At 36.8% G+C, this 22,893-nt stretch overlaps 2 protein-coding genes across 6 annotated transcripts in view; one reads left to right on the top strand and one right to left on the bottom strand.

Moving 5' to 3' along the window:
• Positions 1–10,020, top strand: part of RUFY1 (RUN and FYVE domain containing 1) — a 36,942-nt gene extending 26,922 nt beyond the window's left edge. For 4 of the 5 annotated variants that reach the window (XM_074291799.1, XM_074291800.1, XM_074291802.1 and 1 more), the window contains exons 12-18: positions 1,283–1,380; positions 1,654–1,773; positions 2,304–2,433; positions 5,187–5,281; positions 7,812–7,860; positions 8,689–8,766; positions 9,262–10,020. In XM_074291799.1, the coding sequence (XP_074147900.1) occupies positions 1,283–1,380; positions 1,654–1,773; positions 2,304–2,433; positions 5,187–5,281; positions 7,812–7,860; positions 8,689–8,766; positions 9,262–9,405 (714 nt within the window). In that variant the 3' untranslated portion in view covers positions 9,406–10,020. Of the gene's footprint in view, positions 1–1,282; positions 1,381–1,653; positions 1,774–2,303; positions 2,521–5,144; positions 5,282–7,811; positions 7,861–8,688; positions 8,767–9,261 lie in introns of all 5 variants that reach the window. The other variant, XR_012486654.1, reaches the window with a different exon arrangement.
• Positions 10,021–13,298: 3,278 nt separating this feature from the next.
• LOC141556892 (heterogeneous nuclear ribonucleoprotein H-like) lies at positions 13,299–22,570 on the bottom strand. Its single transcript, XM_074291803.1, is given in 15 exon segments — positions 13,299–14,076; positions 14,671–14,692; positions 14,695–14,720; positions 15,242–15,334; positions 16,035–16,124; positions 16,217–16,276; positions 16,602–16,737; positions 16,842–16,975; positions 17,032–17,103; positions 17,189–17,367; positions 18,358–18,496; positions 20,126–20,269; positions 20,461–20,616; positions 21,880–21,998; positions 22,485–22,570. Coding segments are annotated over 14 exon segments (1,467 nt in total). The 5' UTR covers positions 21,977–21,998; positions 22,485–22,570; the 3' UTR covers positions 13,299–13,957.
• Between the last annotated feature and the right edge of the window lie 323 nt (positions 22,571–22,893).

The raw sequence follows: 22,893 nt of genomic DNA, 5'->3' as shown, positions 1-22,893 counted from the left end.
TGTTGGTCTTATTCATTCAAAAATATCCTTTATAAAACACTGAATTTTTTTTTTTTTTTTTTTTTAGTTTTACTTCCTACTTTATTATATAAATAACCATGGAAAATCATGTTTCATTATGGTTCCTCTTTCACTTCTCTTAGTTTTTGTCAGAGAATTGAAAGTAATAATGCTGATAAATGGACTTTTTACTTCTTTTCTTCTTTGCCTCTCTTTCTTCCTTTCTTTCTGGTATTAGAGACATCACTATAAAATGAATTAGTACTAGCTTATTGAATCACAAAGATTTAGAAATGTCTTCTTTGGAACCTGTTTCATTAATCATTCAGAGTCCAAATCTCTCCTACTATCTCTAAATTCCTTTAACAAATTAGCCGTTAAATGAATACTCTTTATACTTGTATATCTATTAAAGCTTTATAGATATATCTCCTCCAAAAATGAAAAAGAAACCACCATAAAGAAATGTTTGATGCAAACAATGCCAGTTAGTAGAATCTAGTAGATTTATCTTTCCTCTAATTTTAATTGCATCTGGATCCTCTCCTTGGATTCTCACCATGGATTCCTTGTGTGAGGCATTCTGGAGTTAATAGTTGCTTTCTTGACTTCTCTCTGAACCTTAAGTCAGATTTCAACCAATTTAGTTCAGATCTGTTTGGGCAATTTATCCAACTATCCATTTGATGACTTGAGAGTCAAATAAAAGAATGCCCCAAGAGTTGCCATAGTGACCATACCTCAGTGTATTTGTGTGTAATTGACAGACTTCTCCCTTTCTTTTCATTAATTTTTTTTTTCAAAGGCCATTGTCCCATACCCTATATTTACCTTCTTTCCACCTAATGCTTAATTATGTTACTTTGTTTTTTTCCAAATTAAAACAAGCCTTTTGAGTTTATCAGCTCCAGCAAGGAGAGTGCACTCTAGTGGTAAAAGCAAAGGACCAAAATAATCATTGGTGACTACTACAGTTTAGCCAATTGCATTCTTCCTCCCTTTTCTGTCTGTAAAACTTGAGATTTACTCATATATTTTCCAGGATTCTGACATTCAGCAAATAATGATACACTTTTTAGAGGGATAAGAAAATAAGACATTAAGAATATTAGGTAGGCATTCCAAAGGTTTTGATTTGAGTTGATTCTCTGACATCTGATACTGTTGTTATGATTATAGCTGACATTTCTATATAGCATTCTATAATTTACAACATCGGATACATACAAACTTTTTTTTTTTTTTCATTTAATTCTTTGAATTTAACTTTTTTCCTATCTAGAATGCAGAGAGCTGCTTACAACAGAAGAATGAAACAATCATATCTTATGAAGGAAAAAACAATCAAGTAATATCTGCCATGAAAGAAATGGAAGAGAGGTATATAATGAATATCACTCATTCTTGTAGAGACTAATACTGTAATTCTCTTAAAGAATAATACAAAATGACCTTGCACCAAAAGCCTGAGACTTTTTATATATGTCTTCTTAATCATACTGAAAATGGAGGCCATGAAAGAGTATCTACTCTGAATCTCAGATTCAGAAGTATGTATGAGAGATTGGAAGTGATGTTTATAAGACGTTGAGTCTCAATGCTACCTCATGTTTTCTGAATGTATGTCTTTTTGTATTTTGTATTTTGATCTAGATTACGTCACTCAGAAAAGGCCAGGCAAGGTGCTGAAGAGAGAAACAACAAACTGAAGCAAGAATTTGGTGGCAAAGTTGAAACCCTACAACAGCAGCTCTCCCAACTGGACAAACAATGGTAGATAATTCCCAGCTATAATTGCTTGATGTGAGGGGGAACAATAATGTGTTTTCTGGTTGTGAAGTTATTCCCTGAGCTCATATTCCAGTGCACAGCACAAAAGGACTTAGCATTACACATAAAACAAATAAAATAGTAAATTTGTTTTCTTTTTATCGGAGTTTTGTTTTCCTCTCCTCTGAAAGTTGCCTTATTTCCTATCTAAAAAATTACCTTAGGCAAAAGCCTCTTCTAACCTATGTTCTGAACAGTTTTTTTTGGTCTAGTTCCCAGGTCAGCACAGTGACAATTTTTTTTAACACTTGACAATAGAAAACAATTACCTTTCTCATAGGTAATGGTTGTAGAACCTACACATTTTTGGGAGAAAGTGGAATGATTCGAAGGATCACTGAGAAAGAGAACTTGCCAGCCCATGAAATGAGATATCCAAGTGACTTTCTATTTGGCTTGCACTAGTCCAAAGTTTAGTTGTCTTCCATAATATAGCAATTTCCATTTAAAACCATCTTCTTTTTAAAAAACAGCTCAAGTCTCGAGAGAGAGCTAAAGTCAGAAAAAGAGCAAAGGCAAGCTCTTCAGAAAGAGTTGCAGCAAGAGAAGAATACCGCCTCTCTGCTCAAAACTGAGTTGCACCAGGTTGATGGGCTGAAAAAGGTAAATTGCACAGTGTATAGATGATTGAGAGTTTGTGCTTGTCATGTTGAAGCTTAAGAAAAACCATTTGAAGATAGTTCTCTTTTTGTATAAATGGAATGATTAAAAATTTTCTAGAGCCTTTGAAGTGTGGTTTAGTTGAACAGAAAAGTTGAATTGCAGAAGCATCTTTCAGCACCATTTACCAGTAAACAGAATGGCAAATACCTTTGGGCAGATAATATCTAATAATCCTACCCTAAGGTCTTCAAGAAGAAAAAAGTCCCACAAGACAAAATGCCCAGGAGAGCCCACCTATCTTTAGTGATTTTGAACCATCCCTGAGAACTATGTATGAGAGTTCTATAGCCATCCCAGGAGGTTAATATCATACCCTATCAAACTGGAACCCTAATTTCATCTTGGAGTAGGTTCAAACCTATAGTAACCCTGGTTTTTTCAAGGATCAGAGGGGGATAGCCTTAAAATGCCTTGAAACTAGCTCGTGCAAGGGATAGGGTGGGCTTGTCGACAAGTCAGAAATAAAGAAGTGGGACTAAGTGCATATTCTCTTAAGGCAAAATAAATTTCCCTGGATAAATTCCTCTCTAGGATCTATCCTATATGATTCCTTATCAGAGTGACTGGAAGGAACCCTTTCTTTCTCTTAATAGAATTAGAGATTAGAAACCATGTCTTTCTTATTTAATAAGAGTATAAGGACCTACTAATTTTTGTTTAGTTAGATACAGGGTCAAAATAGCCCAGAGGGAAAACAACCAATCCAACACAGTAGACCCTTAATCCTTAGATAGAATTCACATAGAATGTTACCACTTTATACAAGTCTACTTCCTTTCCCAATATTAGAATACAACTCCTATTCACATCCTGTTCATATCTCTAAACTGTAAAAATTCACCATCCCCTCAAGTGATTACAATTTTTTCATTGTGATTTATTTTTGTAAACCCACTGTAACTTATGAATTTAGAATTTTCAGATACTGTTTGAAATATCTATATTGTGGGGGCAGCTAGGTGGCGCAGTGGATAGAGCACCAGCCCTGAATTCAGGAGGACCGAAGTTCAAATTTGGTCTCAGACATTTAGCACTTCCTAGCTGTGTGACCCTGGGCAAGTCACTTAACCCCAGCCTCAAAAAAAAAAAAAATATATATATATATATATAGTGCTTTTTAGTGCTATAAATAAGTCATAAATGAGGAAATGGGTTTTTGTTAAAAATTATTAATTATTCTTTCACAAGAAACCAGCTAATTGAGGATCCATTAACTAATAGCATACTTCCAACAAAAAAAAATATTTTTGTTAGTTGAATCAAAATTCAAAAAATTTAGGAAGCAAAATTCAAGTGTTCATATTTTAATTTTTTAAATACTATTTCAAAAAAATGAAAATTTTTAAATCCATTACATTTACTATTATATAAGTACTATTTGAGGACTTGACTGCAAAGCAGATCCATATAAGATGGGCACATATCTTTGGTTTTTTGAGGAGAAAGTTATTTTTACTTTTATTTTCATTTCCAAATTTTCTCTTCCCCTCACTCTTTGAGAAGACTAAGAAAAATACAGTATTTATTCTGAAATCATGCAGATTTTCACATTAGATGGATTACAAACAATAAGAAAAATAAAAGTGAAAAAATATGCTTTCAGTCTCCACTCAGAATGCATCAATTTTCTCTGTGTAGATAGCATTTTTCATAAATCCTTTGAAATTTTCATGGATCAGAGTAGCTAAAAGTTTCACAATTGTTGTCATTACAATATTATCATTGTGTATAATATTTTAGTTCTGCTCACTTCACTCAGTATCTGTTCATATAAGTCTTAGTAGATTTTTCTAAAGCCATCCCCATTATCACTTCTTACAGCCCAATAGCATTCCAAGATGAGATAAACTCAGAAGTATAGAGGTTTTTAATCTAAACATCTTCAGTTACTTTTTGGATAAAGTCATTTTTGTGCCAAAGATTAGTGCATGAGTCACTCAAATCATATAAATAATCCAGGAAATAAATCCTAAAAAATTAGTTCTATCAGTTCATTCTTGCAGCTTTAGGGAATTTTCCCAGTGCTGTTTAGTGTTGCTGTTGTGATTATTCTTGAAAAATAAGGATCTTCGGGGGCAGCTAGATGGTGCAGTGGATAAAGCACCAGCCTTGAATTCAGGAGGTCCCGAGTTCAAATCTGGTCTCAGACACTTAACACTTCCTAGCTGTGTGACCCTGGGCAAGTCACTTAACCCCAGCCTCAAAGAAAGAAAAAGAAAAATAAGGATCTTCAATTCTGATGGATGTGGACATCTTCAACAAAGAGATGAATCAAATCAGTTCCAAAAGAGCAGTAATGAACTGAACCAGCTCCCAGCGAAGGAACTTTGGGAGATGAACCACTACATAGAATTCCCAATCCCTCTATTTTTGTCCACCTGCATTTTTGATTTCCTTCACAGGCTAATTGTACACTATCTCAAAGTCCAATTCTTTTTGTACAGCAAAATAACTGTTTGGACATGTACACATATATTGTAGTTGTTACATGTATTGGTCAACCTGCCATCTGGAGGAAAGTGGGTGGGGAAGGAGGGGAAAAGTTGGAACAAAAGGTTTTGCAATTGTCAATGCTGAAAAATTACCCATGCATATATCTTGTAAATAATAAGCTACAATAAAAAAATAATAATAAAAATTGAAAAAAAAAGAAAAGAAACTAAGGATCTTTGATTATTTATAAAATATTATAGGAACTTCAAAAACTATATGAGAAAAAAGAAGAATTACAGAAGATTTGTGAAGAACAGGAACAAGCACTACAGGAAATGGGATTGCACCTCAGCCAGTAAGTTCCCAGATTTAACATAATTAGGATAAATGGAACTTTTAAACTGAGTCAGATCAAAAAACTATGTTAAATACTAAAAACCTGTTTGCCGACCATATCATCCATATCTACCTCAGTCTTTCTCATTCCCTTCTATAAACCTTTTTACCCATACTCTTTTTCTCTTCTTCTTCTTTAGTCTTAAACAAGTGTACTTGGGACAGTCACACAGTGATTTTCTTCAGAGCAGGTTAACAGTTTACATTTGGATCTCTCTGCCTTTTTATTACTTTGTCCTCCTCAGGAAGAATATGATGAAACTAAAGAGGTTCAGAGATAAGCAATTAACCTGAATCCTACTGCATAAACCAAACTTTTAAAAGATTAAAATTTTTTAGCCTATAAATATAAATGAAATTGCTAATGTATACCAGATTATAAATGGGTATTCTTCAAACTAGACAAAGTATGTCTAAACAAATTAAAATGCCCTTTTTCTCATAAAGTCCAATCTTTGGACCTCATTATTCTTATGAGGTTAGGTTATAGGATCTAAAAAAATGTTTAGATCTGTTCTTAGATGAAATTGCAAAGCTATTCTTGTGTTATCAAGGGAAGTAAAGATATTTCAGTTTACATCCTACCATTTTGAACCTCATTTAGGCACAGTTGTGAATTTCCAAGCATATTTAGTCCTTGGAACTTCAAAATAGAATACCAGGGACTGACCTGATATGACTTTTCTTATACTCCTACATTCTAAGAATATGTTCCATTATAATTAATGGGTATCGATGGGTATTGAATTACAAAAGAGTGGGTCTCTGAAGTGTTCTCTGGTGTAGCAGCTCTCCCAAAGTATATAGTATTGAACTACATGATTCCTTCATGTTTTCTACAAGTTAATCTTTTGCTAACATCTTGTAACCATGTCTTCACTTTTGTTTCTGATCTAGGCTCATAATTTTTAATTTATTCAGACAGGCCTTGATATTTTACCAATAACAAAATGACAATGCAATTCTTCCTATTTGTTATGGGCATTCATTTTTGCATGTGCCAGACAAATAGAGAATGCTTGCAGTCTACTGAAAAATACTGTAACCTAAATAGGAAAACAAACATATAAGACAAGTCTGCATTTTGCTGTGTTTGACCTTCTGAGAGTGAAAATTTATCCTTTCCTTGCCTTTGTTGCCTAAGAGAGAATAGGATTCTTTTTTCATCCCCAAAGCATCACACTACCTATGTTTGAAAGTGTATACCTCATGCCCCACGTAAGAATCCACTACTTCTTTGTCAGTGTCTTTACAATTCTGACTTCATATTGTATATCAGCATTTGTCATTTGGGGTCTTGATATGTGTGCCTTCTTTTTCTATCCAAAACATTAGTAGATAAAGTGTGGCAGTATCTTGTGTATTATTTAATAGCAGCATTAAATAGGTTGTCTCAACTAACGAAATGCTCTTCTTTAGTGTTATTACCAGCAGTGTAGAGAATCACACTACCAAGGTAAAATCCAGAACCAGCTTACATTCACAGGTATAATAGAAAAATTGTCTCCAACATGGCTACTTACAAAATTGTGCATTTGTAGGAAGCTGGGGTTAATGAAAAGATCTAATACAACAACAGACTTTGGGAGTTATGGTTAAATCTTTTCAGTGGAAGTTGGTAGGAATATTGTGTGATGCTCATTTTGTTAATTGCCCTATTCAAGGTTGGCATTCATTAAAAAAAGGAGAATGTTTTTAAAAGTTTGATTTCACTCAAAACTATATACTTCAGAAATTTAAACTTTATTGATGTTTTCTTTGGCTTTGCTCTTAAAAGTATGATTTCCAACCTATGTTTAGTTTGGGATATTTGTCTATAGATGCAAAGTGCTCACTGACTGCTAGACTAGCTGTAGATGTTTCAAAATCCCCAGTTGATCTCCTTAATCATTGTAATCTTGAACAAAGCATTCTTAGCTGTCCTGGGTCATTCAGCCTAGTTAAAGTAGAATTAAGTACCATTTAGAATACCTAAACACTGGAAGATCATTTTTTTCTCCCTCTCATTTTTCCCTTTTCTACTTTTGTTCTTACTCGTTTGGTCTGTAACTAAAGAATAGAGATTTCAATTCTCTCTTAAGCATCAAAGGCAAGGAAAAAAGCCACACTTAATTTCCTCCAACTTTCATTAAGTTTCTATGATACATACTCTTCCTGAGATGGCCTAGTATATAAAACTGTAGTATGTATAGCTTATTTTCCTTCTAAATGTTCATAAATCTTTGTGGTACTTGGAATTTTATATTCTTGTTCAAATTAACGATTCTAACCAAGTAGGAATAGAAATAGATTAAAATCGCCCCTTAGAAATCAGAGAAAAAAACACCAACTTCAGATACATAAGAATATGGTGGGATCTCTGGACCAAAAAAATAAAAAGGGCAAAGTTAATTTCACGGTATTTTCACAAAAAACCTTTTTCTGTATTTCAGCAGACATGATAAAGCTTTTTTTTCTTCTATCAGAACTGTCTTTTTTTTTTTTTCCAGATCAAAGCTAAAGATGGAAGATATAAAAGAGGTCAATAAGGCACTGAAGGTACTGGATTATGAACCAAGGGGTATTTGCAAATTGTGATCTTTGTGATATCTGTTGCTCACCCGTCCTCATTGAGAGTCACAGTGATTAGGAAGACTATGGAAAACATGCTGTTTCAGCTCAGCTTGAAAAGATTGGTAGAATTTGATAAGTCACAGAGGAAGAGGGAAGATTATAGCTAGAGGCCACAGAAAATGGAAAACCAGAGAATGACTGGCACAATCCATCTTGGTTAGAGTGTGAGATATGTGATAGGAAGAAAGTGTGAGAGAAAGCTAGAAAGGTAGGTAGGAGTCAGTGTGGAGTCTTAATGCCAAGCCATGTAGTTTGAACTTTATACAGTAAACAGTGAGGGGAGCAAGAGAGTAACATAAACAATGATGAGTTAATAAGACATAGTAATCTTACTATGTATTGAAAAGGGAATAAACTATAGAAGCAGAGGGAGTGGTTAAGAGGCTATTAGGAGAGTGATCCAGGCAAAAAGTGATATGGAAATGGAAAAGAGATGCGAGAGACATGATGAGGGGAGAAATGACAAGACTGAAACTTCCTCTTTTTACAGATAGGAAAGAGCCTGAGGTCCAATGTCTCACAAACAGCAAAGCTAGAAAAATGCAGCCCATACTTGGTGCTCCTTCACAAACTTTTCAGGAAAATTACCCAGAATATTTAAGATTCTAAAAATTTCAGTTGTTTGGAGAGATTAATTGCTCTTAGATGAGATGTTACTGCCAAGATGTATCACTGGCATTTCTAGCCATTAGTCTTTGTTTGGCTTCCTCCTTCAGATGAAAAATCCAATTCTTAGGGCTTTTTTCTCCTTAGGGTCATACTTGGCTAAAAGATGATGAAGCAACGTACTGCAAACAGTGTGAGAAAGAGTTCTCCATCTCCCGGAGGAAGGTAAGGCCCATGAGGTTCCAGTCTTGCCAGTTTAATATATTAAAGGTAAAAAACATTCCTGCTACTTGAATCATTAGAACCATTGCATTGCACATGCCCATCTCATCACTTTACCTGATTAGGGAAAAAGGTGATCGGGCCCAAATTGTTTGGTTCTAGTATCGCAGGATTATTCAGTATGTTCAAAGATGACCATTTCGTTTGTAAAATGTCCTACCCAGACAAATTATTTCTGAATTTTGAACTTTGAGGATAAGAGATGGGGTGCCAAGGCACCCCATCTCTTATCCTCAGACTACCTGTTGACTAAAGGATCTCAGGAGAAAATTTCAGTTGCTGTTCATTCGCAATAAGATTATGTCAAGTCCTGTTTTTGTAGACTAGAGTCAGTGACATTGGGTGAATGAACTGGGGTGACATTCATTTTTATAAGTGCATTCAAAGTGTAAAGCAGCTGAATTTTAGATTTTTTTTTTTTTTTTAACCATGCTTTAGCATCACTGTCGGAACTGTGGACACATCTTTTGTAACACATGTTCAAGCAATGAACTTGCACTGCCATCCTATCCAAGGCCTGTACGTGTATGTGATGCCTGCCATACTCTCCTCCTTCAAAGATATTCATCCAATTCTTCCTAGGGATCACGAATGCCAAAAAGTCCTTAAGTTAGCTACAGAGTAAATGAGTTCCTGCCTCCCTGTAAAAAGCTTGGGAATGTGAATTTTGCAGTTTTTCTGATCGTTATAATAAACATTCCTGGCAGTAAACTGTTCTATCATTCTGAAAAAGGGCAAAGGAAAGTCTTAGAACAGTAATCAGATCCCCATTGTGCTTATTGTTAATGCAATCTGTATGTTACTGATTTACAGGGGGGTTTCATGAGAGCAGAAAGAAAAAGGTTCGTCAACAGCACTTCATATACTTTAATGTATTTTAATTGTTCTTTAATGTACTGAAATATTGGTGTGCTTTTTTTATGGTCTGAGATTATTTTCTCTATTTAAATTTTATTTCTCCTTTGTTCTCTTGACTTGATCCTCCAGAATGGTTTTTCTTTTCCTGCAGTGAATCTCAAGATTTTGCCACTGTAATTTTTCACATGTAAAATAATCAACATTGAGATGTACATCTACAAATTTTTTCATCTTTGAAAGTTTTCTGATTCATGTGTCTCCAGAAAACTGAAATTTCCTTCCCTTGAACTTAAAATAAACATCAAGATTTGCTTCTCATGCCCATGAGATACAATAAAAGCTTTTGACTTGTTGTTTTAAGTGTGCACAACTACTCTAATGTATGTAGAATTGAGTAAAAAACCATGGCTGATGGCACTTCTAGTCCCTCCAATTTAATGATTTCGATAGGAACAGTAGCATTTAGGTTAAACAATGCACTTGAGTCAGTACTGACAGATAAGCTACCAGGAACTATGAGCCATGCAAAGTTTAACCCCATTTGGTTCCTTACCTAGGTGATTAGTAAATTAATTTTCTTGGCAAAGTTACTGAAGTAGTTATACAGTATCTGATAACACATTTGAACTCCAGTCCGACCAATCTTTTGTCCACTGAGGGGACAAGAGTTTTTAACTGACCTAATTAATATAAATCAACCATGTTAATGAACAGTGCTACAGGATATGCATTTATAGGATTAGATTTAAACAAGTGAATTACCAAGGAATGATTAACCTATTTCTGCTGCTTGCTGCCTCATCACCCACTCATTATTCTACTGAAAAACTACTCTCTAAAGCAGTGGTCCTCTAAACTTTTTAAATAGGAGGCCAGTTCAGTCGTTCAGACTGTTGTGAGGGCCGGACTAGAGTAAAAAAAAAAACTCAGTCTCCACCCACCCCTCATCAGCCCATTTGCCATAACCCTTAAAGGCCCCATAAACATGCTCAGTGGGCTGCAGTTTTGTCACTAATTTCTCCACTGTGACACAAACAAATGTGTCCCAAGACTCATTTCTTCCTGCCTTAAAAGGATTACTCCCATCCATCTCTGGAATATGCTCTGAAAGCTAACCTCTTTGACCTCAGCCACTTCCAAAATTCTTTAAGCAAAAAAATATAGGGAGGGAAAAGACATCTAATTAGGAGACTAATTCAAACTCATTCAAAGCGAATTTAAAGAACTGGATGGGGTGATCTGAAATAACTTCCTGAAAGCTTGAGGTAAGATTTTCGTCAGCTTTATTTGATTTTAGTAACTCAGCACAGAAAATATAAATTGACCTTTGGGTTTTGAATACTGGGGACCAGCAAATTTTAAAAATCATAATACATGCAAAGGAACAAGTAGTTAGATCAGTGGATATGGTGGTGGTGGAGGATGTGGAGTCAGATAAGTGGTTATTTAACCCAGTTTGCCCTAATGTCATTTGAAAAATGAAACCCCTTTGAGTTGAGTTCAGTAGGAAATGAAAGGGACTAAAACAGCAACGTATACAAAGCATTAAGCACTATGCAGATGGATAGAAAAATCCCTGCCCTCTAGGAGATAGTCCAGAAGCCCAAGTAGCCAGGCTCCTTATTAAAAAGTTTTAAAATGCTCAGCCAAGTTTGCTTTTTATTCTGGTTATTCTGGAGGAAGTGGGATACAACATAAAGAGTCTTAGTGATGGGTGACATGGTTAGGTGTTTTTTGGAACACTATATACATTTTCTGTGGAAGGTGTCACATTTAATGGTGGGGGTACAGTGGAAACTAAAACAGGAGCAATATGGTGGGGAGCAGGGGAAGAGTTTTTGACCAATAAATTCAATTACAAGCCCCGATGTTGATAAAAACTTAGAATTTAGCAAGTGGACTAAGGATGAAATCAAGAAAAGCAATACCAATCGGGTAGTAGTATCAATATCAATATATGTGTGTGGACTATTAAACCTAGAAAACCATAGAAACAGTAGGGGGAGGAAGCCAACATATGTCCAACATAGAAGGCCTATCTGCATTATTTGTCTAAGAGGTAAAGACCAAAGGGCCAAATGGGTAAAAGTCTCAAAACTAAATAGAGCAACCCAAAAATTAAACAGTCTTCTATGTGTCTTATTTGAGATCACCATACTAGCCCTTGAAAACAAAATTATTGATAAATGTGGATTAGACTTTAGGATCCACATCTTTCATTTTTACTTGAACTCTAATACAAAAGGCCTCTGAAGGATTAGGGAACTAAAGCTATGCTGCTCTTATTAAGCAAAGGGATTCTGTAAGACAAAAGTGAGAAATTGCAGATGTAAAGTTTTGAAGCAAAATATCAGCCAGTATACCTTAGCAAAGCAAAGAGAAGTAACCATCAGACAAGGACCAAGAGCAGTTTCACATCCAGGAAGTGGTGGTCACATGTCAAAAGCTAGGTCTAAATAAAATGACAAGAAAAAATATCACTGGATTTAGCAGTTAACTGGCAACATTCTTATGTAATGTAAGGAAGAAACCGGCAAGTAGATGTTAATGTTTAGAAGTGAAAGCTTTTGTCTTAATTCAAATTTGATCACATCTTGAGACTAAAAGCTCCTTTGACTCAAACAATGGAGAGCGCTACACTGGGGCTTTAGGAACCTAGGAGTCATAGCTGTAAATTCCCCCACCTTGAGCATTTACTAATACAAAAAATGCTAGTCTTGAGGTAAATATTAAACTTTAACAACAAACAACAAAAAATGTGCTTCCACTAAGGTTGGAAAAGTTTTTAAACCACAAGCAATTGGAATACTATGTGCGACATACTCTATCCTAAGCTTTTACTCTCTTTCACTACAGTTGCTCCTTATAGGCTTTGAAAGATACAATTAAACAAATCTGTTCCGGCAAAATCCCTCTTCCTGTAGTTAAAAACAAGCTTGGCTTTTTGATCTCAAAATTCTAATGTAAAGTTATTAAAAGCAAATCTTACTCTCTTACTAGAGTCATCTACTAGAGAACTTTGGCACAAACACTCAACTGTCCCAGCTAAACTACCTATCTGTGCAGTAAACACTATACCCTCTTGGGTTAGCTGTCATTCCAAGACAACTCCACACATTTATATCCTACATAGTTTTGTAAAATTATTTTCAAATGTTTGTTCATAAATTTAGTCCTATTAGAAAAATGTTCTGCCATAACTTTCCTAGAAAACTTGACATATGCATATTCAAAGGCGCATAGCACATACCCCAAATTACTGTTGCCCTCTATTGACTAACTAGGCAGTCTCAGTCTCACTTCTGGATCTCTCTGCAGGTAAAGATTGCCAAAGATGATGTCCAGTTGATTCCTTTTGGCACTCATGTCCTATCTTTATTTCCCCACTAGACCCTAGCAAGCACCCAGACACTTTGGTGACAGTCCCAAATTCTTAAGCAAATATAATTCCAAATACTAGGTAGTTTTCAGGGTTCTGAAGGTAATCTCTGCTTTTCTCTTTAGTAGGGAATCGATTTACCAACAAAGGTCACTGAATCACTTCAACAGGGAATGGTGAGGAAACCTAGCATGGTGCCAAAAAATGACACTGTTAAAAAGGACAATATGTATTCCAGTTTTTGAAAGGAAGATTTATTTAACAAGTTTCACTTAGCGCAATACACCTAAAAGGAAATCACAATACAATGAAAGATTTAAATCAAGGCCTCAGAATTTAATACAAACACCAAGACCAAATCCTAAAGTATCCGTATTGCGTCTCAAAATTGTCCCCATTAACTTAAAAAAAAAAAAAAAAAAAAAAAGCTTAAAACGTACGTGCCTTACAGGATAGTAAACGAAATAAACTAGAACAAACATGCCAAATGTTTCACTTTTGAATCGCAGACACAGCTCCTATATTTGTTTTACAAAAAAGCATGTCTCCCAACATGCATCTCAAACAGTGTTCCATGTAATGTGGTATAAGAGCAACATTTAACATAATTGAAACTGCTTTAACCTAAATACGCTTACTGCTTAAGTACACTCCTACAACATAACTACCTTGAGAAAAGCTGAAATTGTTTAACAGTTATAGTCTTTACTCAACTTGGTTATTACATCCTAGATGAATGTTTTTCTGTGTTCAAAAATACTGAACCTGAAGTTTTTAAAACAATCCTGATTTCACTTACAGTAAGCATAAATCACAAGCTTGTATTGCAAAACTGTTAAACTTCGTTTTTGTTTGTTTTTTCTTTAAAAAAAGTTGACCAAGAGTCAGTGATCAGGATTACATTCCCCATCCACCACTCATACTGGACATGCCAGACATCCCTCCCATTCCGTTCACTCCCATAGATGCACGGCTCCCGCTACTGTAGTAGCTGCTGTTCATCGCTCCTTGGCTCCCTGAAAAGAGATACACGTGGGAAAAAGTTAATAGCCATTTCAAAGTACCAGCCACATTAAACAGTATTCACAAAAATAAATAAAATTTGTTTGTAGTGCACAATGGCTGCTGTTTTATGTGGAGAGAGAAACATGTTTGGGATAGGGGGACCCTTACTCCAAACAGGCCTCCGTTAACCCCTTCACTGCTGTACCAACTTGCCATACTCCTGTGCTACCATTTTAATGGATCTTTAAGGATTAAAAATTTAAGTTTAAAGGAAAACTAGTGTTTTTCAAAAATTGCAAAATTACTTTCACAATGATTTTAAAGCTAAACAGGCATTTAAAAAATTTAACACAAAACATTCACAATGTTAATTGAATGGCATATGAATAGGGAGCACAGGGGGAAGTCTCTTGCTTTTCCTATTCATGGTGGGCAGGAAGTGAGACTACTCAGTTGGACTAATGGCAACTCACTGTGCCCAAAATGGCAGCCTCCATGGAGTTAAAGTCAGAGCCATTGACTGCTATAGAAAGTGTTATTACAACAGATAAAAAAAAATATTTGCTATTGGGAATTTAAATTAGATTTTTTGAGAAAATATTTACCTATGCAATGTTTGATTGAAAATCACTGGAGTTTTCCTGTAAAACTTGGTCTGCAAAAGGATTTTGTAGGGTAAGACTATAATACCAAAATCACCATTCTTTAGACCAATTGAAAATAAACCAAAACCAATCCTAGTTTAACTGTCTAGAAAATGATCTTAAACCCAACCGCCAGTCTACCATTTAATTATCCCATCTAGAATAGTTAAGTTACTAATAAAAAAAAAAAATTTAAAAACTTAAATTTAAAAAAAAAAAAAAAATCACAAAAGGCACAATTTTTATTCTTAATGGAGGCAGATAACATTTTCTGGCTCGACAGCAAGTTATGATCAATTACTACTAGGTGCCATTTATGAAACACTTCCCCCAATGCTCATTTCTCAAAATTTTAATAAAGCAATTATGCTCAGCATTTATTCCTCCCCCCATTGTCCCACCACCACCAAAGCAAACAATCCTGCTATCATATATGCCCAATTTCAAAAAGGAACCTGCATATTTCCCCTCCCCCAGCTATAAAACATGCCTGGCCTTAAAAAACTTAAACCACAATTAAAAACATGCTTACCATATCCGCTCATGCTGCTTTGACCACCGTAGCCGCCTCCATAACCCCCACTCAGCTGCTGGCTAGCTGGACCACCGTAACTGGACTGGTTTGCTGTTAAGTTAAGAAAACATTAGGTTCTTGTTTCCAAGGCCATGTGGTACCTGGTGGTACCTGGCTTGTACTTCTAAATCTACATTGTCTTCCAGAGTATACCTCTTCTTGTCCTATAACCAATCCTGTTCTAGAATAATTCTTAAAGCTAGTTTTAAACAGCATTTTATTCCTCCACTATACGCACCATGTAAAAGCTAATAGCATATAACTATCAGCAAAAAGAGCCACAGGACTCAATAAAGTAGAGGCATTATTACAAAGCTGCTTTTCTTATTCTTTTTATATTAAATTTAATGGATTCAAAATCATATCCTTCACTTCAGGTAAAATTGGACACCATACATCCCCCTCATTTATGTACTTCATTTTATGTTTTTATTGCCAGGTCCTTTTTTTTACTGATATTAGTCAAGACTGGGCTCTAAGAAATGTTATTTACAATTCCCTCCCCCCCCCAACAAACAATTTAACAATCTATTCTAATCTGTAAATTTTACTACTTGAAACTAAAAGCTTAAAGAATCTTAATATAAATAACTTCATAGCCCATATGAATGGACAGAATAGCCTTCCAAAGGACCTGACTTAAGATTACACTAAACTCAGTTAAATATACACTAAACATAAACAACTTAACTTAAATATAATTGACTTAAATATAAATGTTTTGTTTTTTAAAAAAACTAGCGATATTTACACAAGCCCATGCCTCCCATCATTTGGCTACCATAAGCACCACCGCTTGCTCCTGCTGTAGAATTCAAGAAGAGTTCTACATATCTGTGTTCTGAAATGAGAGAAAAGGCATACAAGGTTAGCTTAAAAAAAAGACACTAAAGTGATATTTACACAAACCCATGCCTCCTAGCATTTGGCTACCGTAAGCACCACCGCTTGCTCCTGCTGTAGAATTCAAGAAGAGTTCTACATATCTGTGCTCTGAAATGAGAAAAAGGTTTGAAAGGTTTATTACTTACTGTGCAATTTTTCTTGAAATAATCTTAGTATTAAATATTAATAACCAGTCTAAATTAACCCTTCTATGAGTCTTATTCATGCTAAAACTTATACTCTTCTATTACAATTTGTAATTGAACTGTTCACTCCCCTAAAAACTATTTGAAACTAGCCTGTGTACACCAAGCCAAGTAACAAATCAAGATGACAAAAACCTCACATACTTTCTTAACTATCACAAAGCAAATGATTTTGTTGTGCATGCTATAACAAATTTCCTGGGATACAAAAAGTCCAATAGACTCACGCATATTTGCTTTGTCTTTTGACATAGCTGCCACAGCATCTTCATGAGTAGCAAACTCAACATCTGCTTCTCCAGTCACTCTGCCATCAGGTCCAATTTCAATGTGTACTCGAACAGGATTGAGTGGTGAGAAAAACTGGGCATAAAAAGAATTAGGTTATGCTCTTATTTTAAAAGATTATCTTCTATATGTAAACACATACATTAAAGCTAATTTGCAAGTTTACCTGAGAAACTTACATTGTAAATATCATTTTCAGTAGCTCTGTAAGGTAATCCTCTCATGTGCACACAATGGCCTGTTGTACTCTGGAAAGTGGACCCACCATCTCCATATCTATGATCAGACATTCCTGAAAAACAGTAATTTAGGTCTAGATTTAAAAAAGTGTAAGTATCCTCCAGCTTTGAAGTACAATTCTTACCTTACCTCTTCCAAATCTATCGGACCCAAAGCCATATCCATCATTATATCCATTGTAGTCATCATAGCCTCCATACCCTGAAATGGTTAATGGGGAAGAGTCATTATTTAACAGGAAGCTTTTTTTTTTAAATGGGATATCGTATTTCTTAGGTACACATACCTCCACCATAAGCACCTCGCCTCATTCTTTCAAACCCAGCTCCTCTACCAATGCTGTTATAGCCTCTGCCAGCCCCAGGTCTGTCATAAGGACCTGGCCGCTGCATAGCCATTAGCTTTCGAGGAGGATCATAATGAGTGCGAACTTCTGCCCGGCTGCTCTTGAAGATTTCAATATACCTACAACATTGTTCATATAGAAAACTAGTGAGTCCTTCATCTCATGCACAGGTATAATTACACAAGACAATATTCTAGTCATAGCCATGAAACTGACAAAATACTTTAAAAAAGCCAGATTTCTTTACATTTGCATAGGCAATGACCAGATTTTACTCTTGACTATAAAAACGTCATTTAGAGGGAAAAATTAAACTCCTCCTTTAAAAAAAAAAAAAAAGAAACAAAACAAAACTACTGTAGCCCAACCTTAAGGGTGGGAGAGGAGTATATTAAAAGTAAAATGTTTTAGGAGGGAATGAATTCCACTCAACTCAACATTTCAACATTTGAATTAACTGGCAACGCGTAACAAGTGAGCTAAAAAGCCAGCCTTCACCAACATTCTAGCTCAATGCTACAGTTTCTTTGCCTTTAACAAGTACCCCACATTTCCTATGCTTCTTAGTAAGAATCAGCATAGGTAAGCGCATGCTTCAATGAAAAATAGTCACAAGCAAAATTGAATAAAACCTTTTGTGACAATTTCTTGAAAGCTATGCTTAACGTTACAATGCAAGTTTATATACAGCAAGAAAGTTTGTGGCATTTCAACTTTATAAAACAAGTTCAGAAAGTTATCACATTTTCTTATGGTAATATTAATTTACTAGATATTGAGCTAAAGCCATTGTTTACACTAAATTTTTTAAAGCCATAGTCTCTCGACTCCATGGACTTATGGTTGCTTATAGAAATTAAGAACCTTAATTGGCAAATGCATCTTACTAAATGGGAATAATTTAACCTTAAGCGTTTGTGTCTATAATATGCCATTGGAAAGTTTTTGCATGTAACTTTAGCATCTGATAGTAACTTAGCAGTTTTAACATTTTAATTATTAACTAGGACTAGGAAATAGATACATTTCCTTTTAAGCAGAGAGAATATGGATTTAATTATCATTTACCATAAGAAAAGTGACGTATCCAACCAACCATCCATCCCCACCTGTGCCCTATTCTTTCCTTGTGTTTCTTTAGAGCCTTTTCAGCTATTTCCTGTGAAGCAAACTGCACGAAGGCCTCCCCCGTACTCCTCCCCTGGAAGTCCACCGGCAATGTTATCCCATTTGGCACGATTTCCAACCCTTCAACCCAAGGACAAATAACCCCAGTAGGGGGGCAATATTAACATCACAAGCCCAGAAATGATTCTTCTTATAGCTTTAAATACACCAGAATTGTAAATATTTTAGGCGAATGGTATGCTTTTAACTTTTAAGTACTCAAATATGCACTGACATGAAGTTCCATATAAGTTTACTATTGTTAAAACCCTGTGGCACAAAAATATGATGCAAACAAATATACAGTTTACTTGCTGAGGGGATGTATTAAACTGACATCAACAGTTTTATATTTTCAACACATTCTCATTGCTGAGAATTACACAAGATAGAATGACAGTAAGCTAATCAAGTTTCACACACTAACAAGTTTTGCCAACACGTCTTCTTTCCTTTAAATTAAATATTACAAATAAGCTAAGTGGAACTTCAGTTTAAGACAATTTTTGCATATTTAGGTACACATACAATGATGAAATAAAACATTACTAAAGATCACAAAACTGATCAAATAACCTGACTTTTAAAACACAACTGATCTAAGACAATCATGCAATTTTTATGTTCTTAATTGTAAGATAACACTTAAAGGTTTTCAAAGATGGAATTTCCAGTTTGTGGATACATTTCCAAGATTACAAAGTCTTAAAAATACTTTCCTAGGAGTAAGATATGAAATTACATTAAATGACAAATGGCATTCAAATTTTCATACTAATGATATTTGAACATTAGTCAAAACCAGTGACTAGAATTCAAATATTGTTACCAAATATGCTATTAAATGATTGAAATTAATACTTATAAACTATTAAATCACAAAAGCCCTCCATCTTTAATATTACATTTTAGACCTAGAAACAACTAGTCAAATTTTTCAAAAACTTAAAGCATTTCTATTACAAATTTTTCAATGTGAACATACTCATGCAAATCACATCAGAATTGTTAGACATTCAATTAGTTTAGGCCCAAAACATTACCTCAGTGAGCATTTCCCTATCTTAAGTAAACAGGGACAGCATTTTTCAAAATCAGCAATTGGTAAGAATTTAAAACAGTACCTGCAAATTATTCCTCTGCAATCTTACTTAAGACAGGCAACTTGCAATGCTAGTAGCCTACAATTATCAGGCTATAATCAGGTTTTCCTTGGAAGAGGCTCCATAATATTGCTCCAGAGAACATAAAGGAGTTTACTTTGATCCCATGACACCGGCAGTGTCATTTTACAATAATGAATAACAGCAGGAAGAGTGTTAGTTAAAATTAAAAGTACATCAGTCTAGTCATGGTGATAAGTGCATCTTACCTTATAAACTTGAGGTACTATGCTGAACAGCAAATGTGTAGAAAGAAGTTAAGCTGTTGAGGACAATCCTCTAGCATCTAAATATCTACTTTAAACTACAACACCAAGTATAAGAAAAATTAAAAATTTAATAATATTTAGAATCCAAGTTGTTTTCCAGCTTTAAGGTAGTCTAATTTATGGGCTTAAATTATTTGAAAGTCCCTGAACTTCTAAACCAGAGAGAAAAACATTCAGTATTTAAAAATTTCAATTTGTCCAAACAAATACATCTAAATAACTCCCAATTACTTGAACTAGCCAGAATGCACTGTCCAATGACAAGCACTACTACATACCTGAAAAAAACTGAACAATTTCTTCCTTGCTACAGCCAAATGGGAGTCCTCTAAGGCGTACAAAGCCATCATTGGCAGTGTCAGGACTATTTGGACCAGTATGCTTCAACACCCAATCCATTTCAACGTTGTTTGACTTGAATACTGTAAGAGGTGCTTAGAATTAGTCAATTTCGGAATGTTAGAATGAACAAGATTTCCTTATTTTTTAGGTAAACTAGGAGGTGCCAAAAACTCACTTAGATGACCATTTCCATGCGGTCAATTACCTAAAATTCAGAAAGGGGGTAAAATCTACACACTTAACACTTTTACTATGTCAACATAAATCAAACCTTCAACATATCTGTGTCCCATAGTTTCTCTGTCTTTTTTCAGGGCCAATTTGACTTCATCTTCTGATTCAAGTTCAACAAATGCTTCTCCACTTGGTCTGCCTTCTCGGGTATAGATGAACCGAATGCCTGATGCCCCATTTTGAATTTTGCATTCTGTGAAGAAACCAATTGTTACTCAGTTAATATTTTGGTTGGGTCTTGCTCCCTACAACTCGGACTTTTAAAATTTAGTATTAGATGCCCATATTTTTACTGGAAGCAGAATTATTCTGAATACATTATGAGTTTGTAACTTTAAAACTTTTCAAAGTAAAAGATACCAGAATAGTTAATCTCAAGTTTTAAGGGGTTTAAAAGCTTTAACAAATTTCTACAACTTCCTAAGACTGTACTTTTATCTCCTATTTTAAAAAAAAAAAAAAATTGACCTTTTGACTGCATTACTAAGCACACCACGCAGCCTTCAAATTTTTGTGGGCATAAGGGTGAAATACTAATTCCTCTTTACCAAGATATAGATACCGAGTGAAACATTCTTGACTTACCATTCAGTACATCAAGCAGCAGAAATACTATAGCTTCATATATTAACAGTACAAGCATGAAATGATTGACCCACCTTATAAATTGCTAAACAATATATTTGTATGTATCCATAATAGCTTCATTGAACATGCTATATTATATAAAAGCCTTATCTTCTCATACTTCTCCAGGATTTTACTAATACCAAGTAACAAACCACTGACAACTTAAAAGAACCAAATCTATTTTCAAATAGACTCCTCTCACAGCTTTCCTATTATTCATTTTTTAAGTCCTTTAAATATCAATCTCAACAGTTCAAGTCTAACTTTGAATCATAAACTGAAGTTACTTTCCAAGGGAAAAATGCACGGCCTTCATCTGTCCTAAACAAAAAAATCATACCAGCCTTTTCACGATACTTTTGCTACGTAGGAGATAGTCAAATGTTTATCAGGAGGATTCAATTCTTGTCAAAGCAAAACAGATGCATTTCCAAGCAGCCCTCCTTTAGCAGAAGGATAATAACCACAAGGATCCAAGGAGGGTTTGCTAATGCAAACCCGGCCCCTCCAATCCACTTCCCGTAAGCAAGCTGCGGTCGTTTCGCAATTTCCATTGTGTAATGACGCAAAGCGAAACCAACTTCCACCCCCTCCCCCAAGCAGCAGCGCGAGACTTGCAGCAAGCGGCCGCTCCCCCGCCAGGGGGCCGCCAGGAGCGCGCGGCGGCCTAGGACCACGCGGCACCCCCTCCCCCGCCCGTCGACCTGCTGCCTACGCGGGCACGAGGCCTACGCGGACGCGAGGCCAACGCGCGCGGCCGCCGCCGCCCAAAGGCGCGCTCTCACTTTCCCCCATCTTACACCCCGCCCCACCCCCGCCCGCTTACCCGAGAAGAAGCGTTGGACTTCATCGGCCGAACAGGACCAGGGCAAGCCCCGGACCTTCACCACGAAGCCTTCTCCGCCTTCGGTGCTCAGCATCATCTTGTTCAGTCAGTGGCGGCGGCTGCGAAGCGAGGGCCGGGGGTGAGGAAAGGGTCCTTCCCCCCGCCTCCCGGGTAGGCCCTCGCCCCGCCCCTCACCCCCCCCCCGCTCGCGTTCCCGGCCGTTCGCGCCCCCGCGCCAAGCGGGGATTCACAACCGGTAACCCGTCTTTCGTCCCCACTATACCAACCACCCCAACCATCCGCCGCGCCCCCCAAACCGGTCGCCCGCGCCTCCGGGGCCGCGCCGGCCGAGTCTCTCTCCGGCGGGCGGGCGGCCGAGGAAATGGCGGCGGCTGCTTCCGCTCCGCCTCCTGCTCCGCACACAATGGAGTCGCCTCGGCCCGCAGGCCTCGGAGGCGCCGACAAGCTCCGGCCGACCCGAACCGCAGCCCACAACGCGCCGCGCTCCCCCCAGAATGCCGACGGGGACCAGGCCGAGAGGGGTCCAGAGAGAAGTGCCGTTCCCGCGGGCGACGGAGGTTGGGTGAGAGCCGACCGGTGCTCACCTCGATACTTGACTTCGGCGTGGCTACGAAGAAATGACCGCTGAGCGCCTGCGCATCCTAGATAAACCCCTTTGAGCACGCTCTGCGCACGCGCAGAAGAGCTCCAGTCTCCGCCCCCTTGCGTCACACAACGCTTGTGCGCAAGCGTAGTTCCACGAGCGCCAACCTCCTCCCGCCACAGGAATCTCGTGCGCGTGCGCTTTGGCCGCAGTCCTTCCCAACCCTTCCCCCACTGAGACCCCCCACGCCCTTTCTGCGCTTGCGCTTTCCCCGCGAATATTGAACTTCGTGCCCATCCGCTTACTAGCTAGCCTGTTGCGCATGCGCAAACTTGATGATGATTCGTTTTTTGAGGCCCGCCAAGGTGGGGGAGGGGCAGGTTATGAAGGGCCTAGGGTGGCGGCCTTTA

The sequence above is a fragment of the Sminthopsis crassicaudata genome, chromosome 2 (genome assembly GCF_048593235.1).
Source record: "Sminthopsis crassicaudata isolate SCR6 chromosome 2, ASM4859323v1, whole genome shotgun sequence".
Lineage (NCBI taxonomy): Eukaryota > Metazoa > Chordata > Mammalia > Dasyuromorphia > Dasyuridae > Sminthopsis > Sminthopsis crassicaudata.
This window is presented reverse-complemented; position numbering and strand designations above follow the sequence as displayed.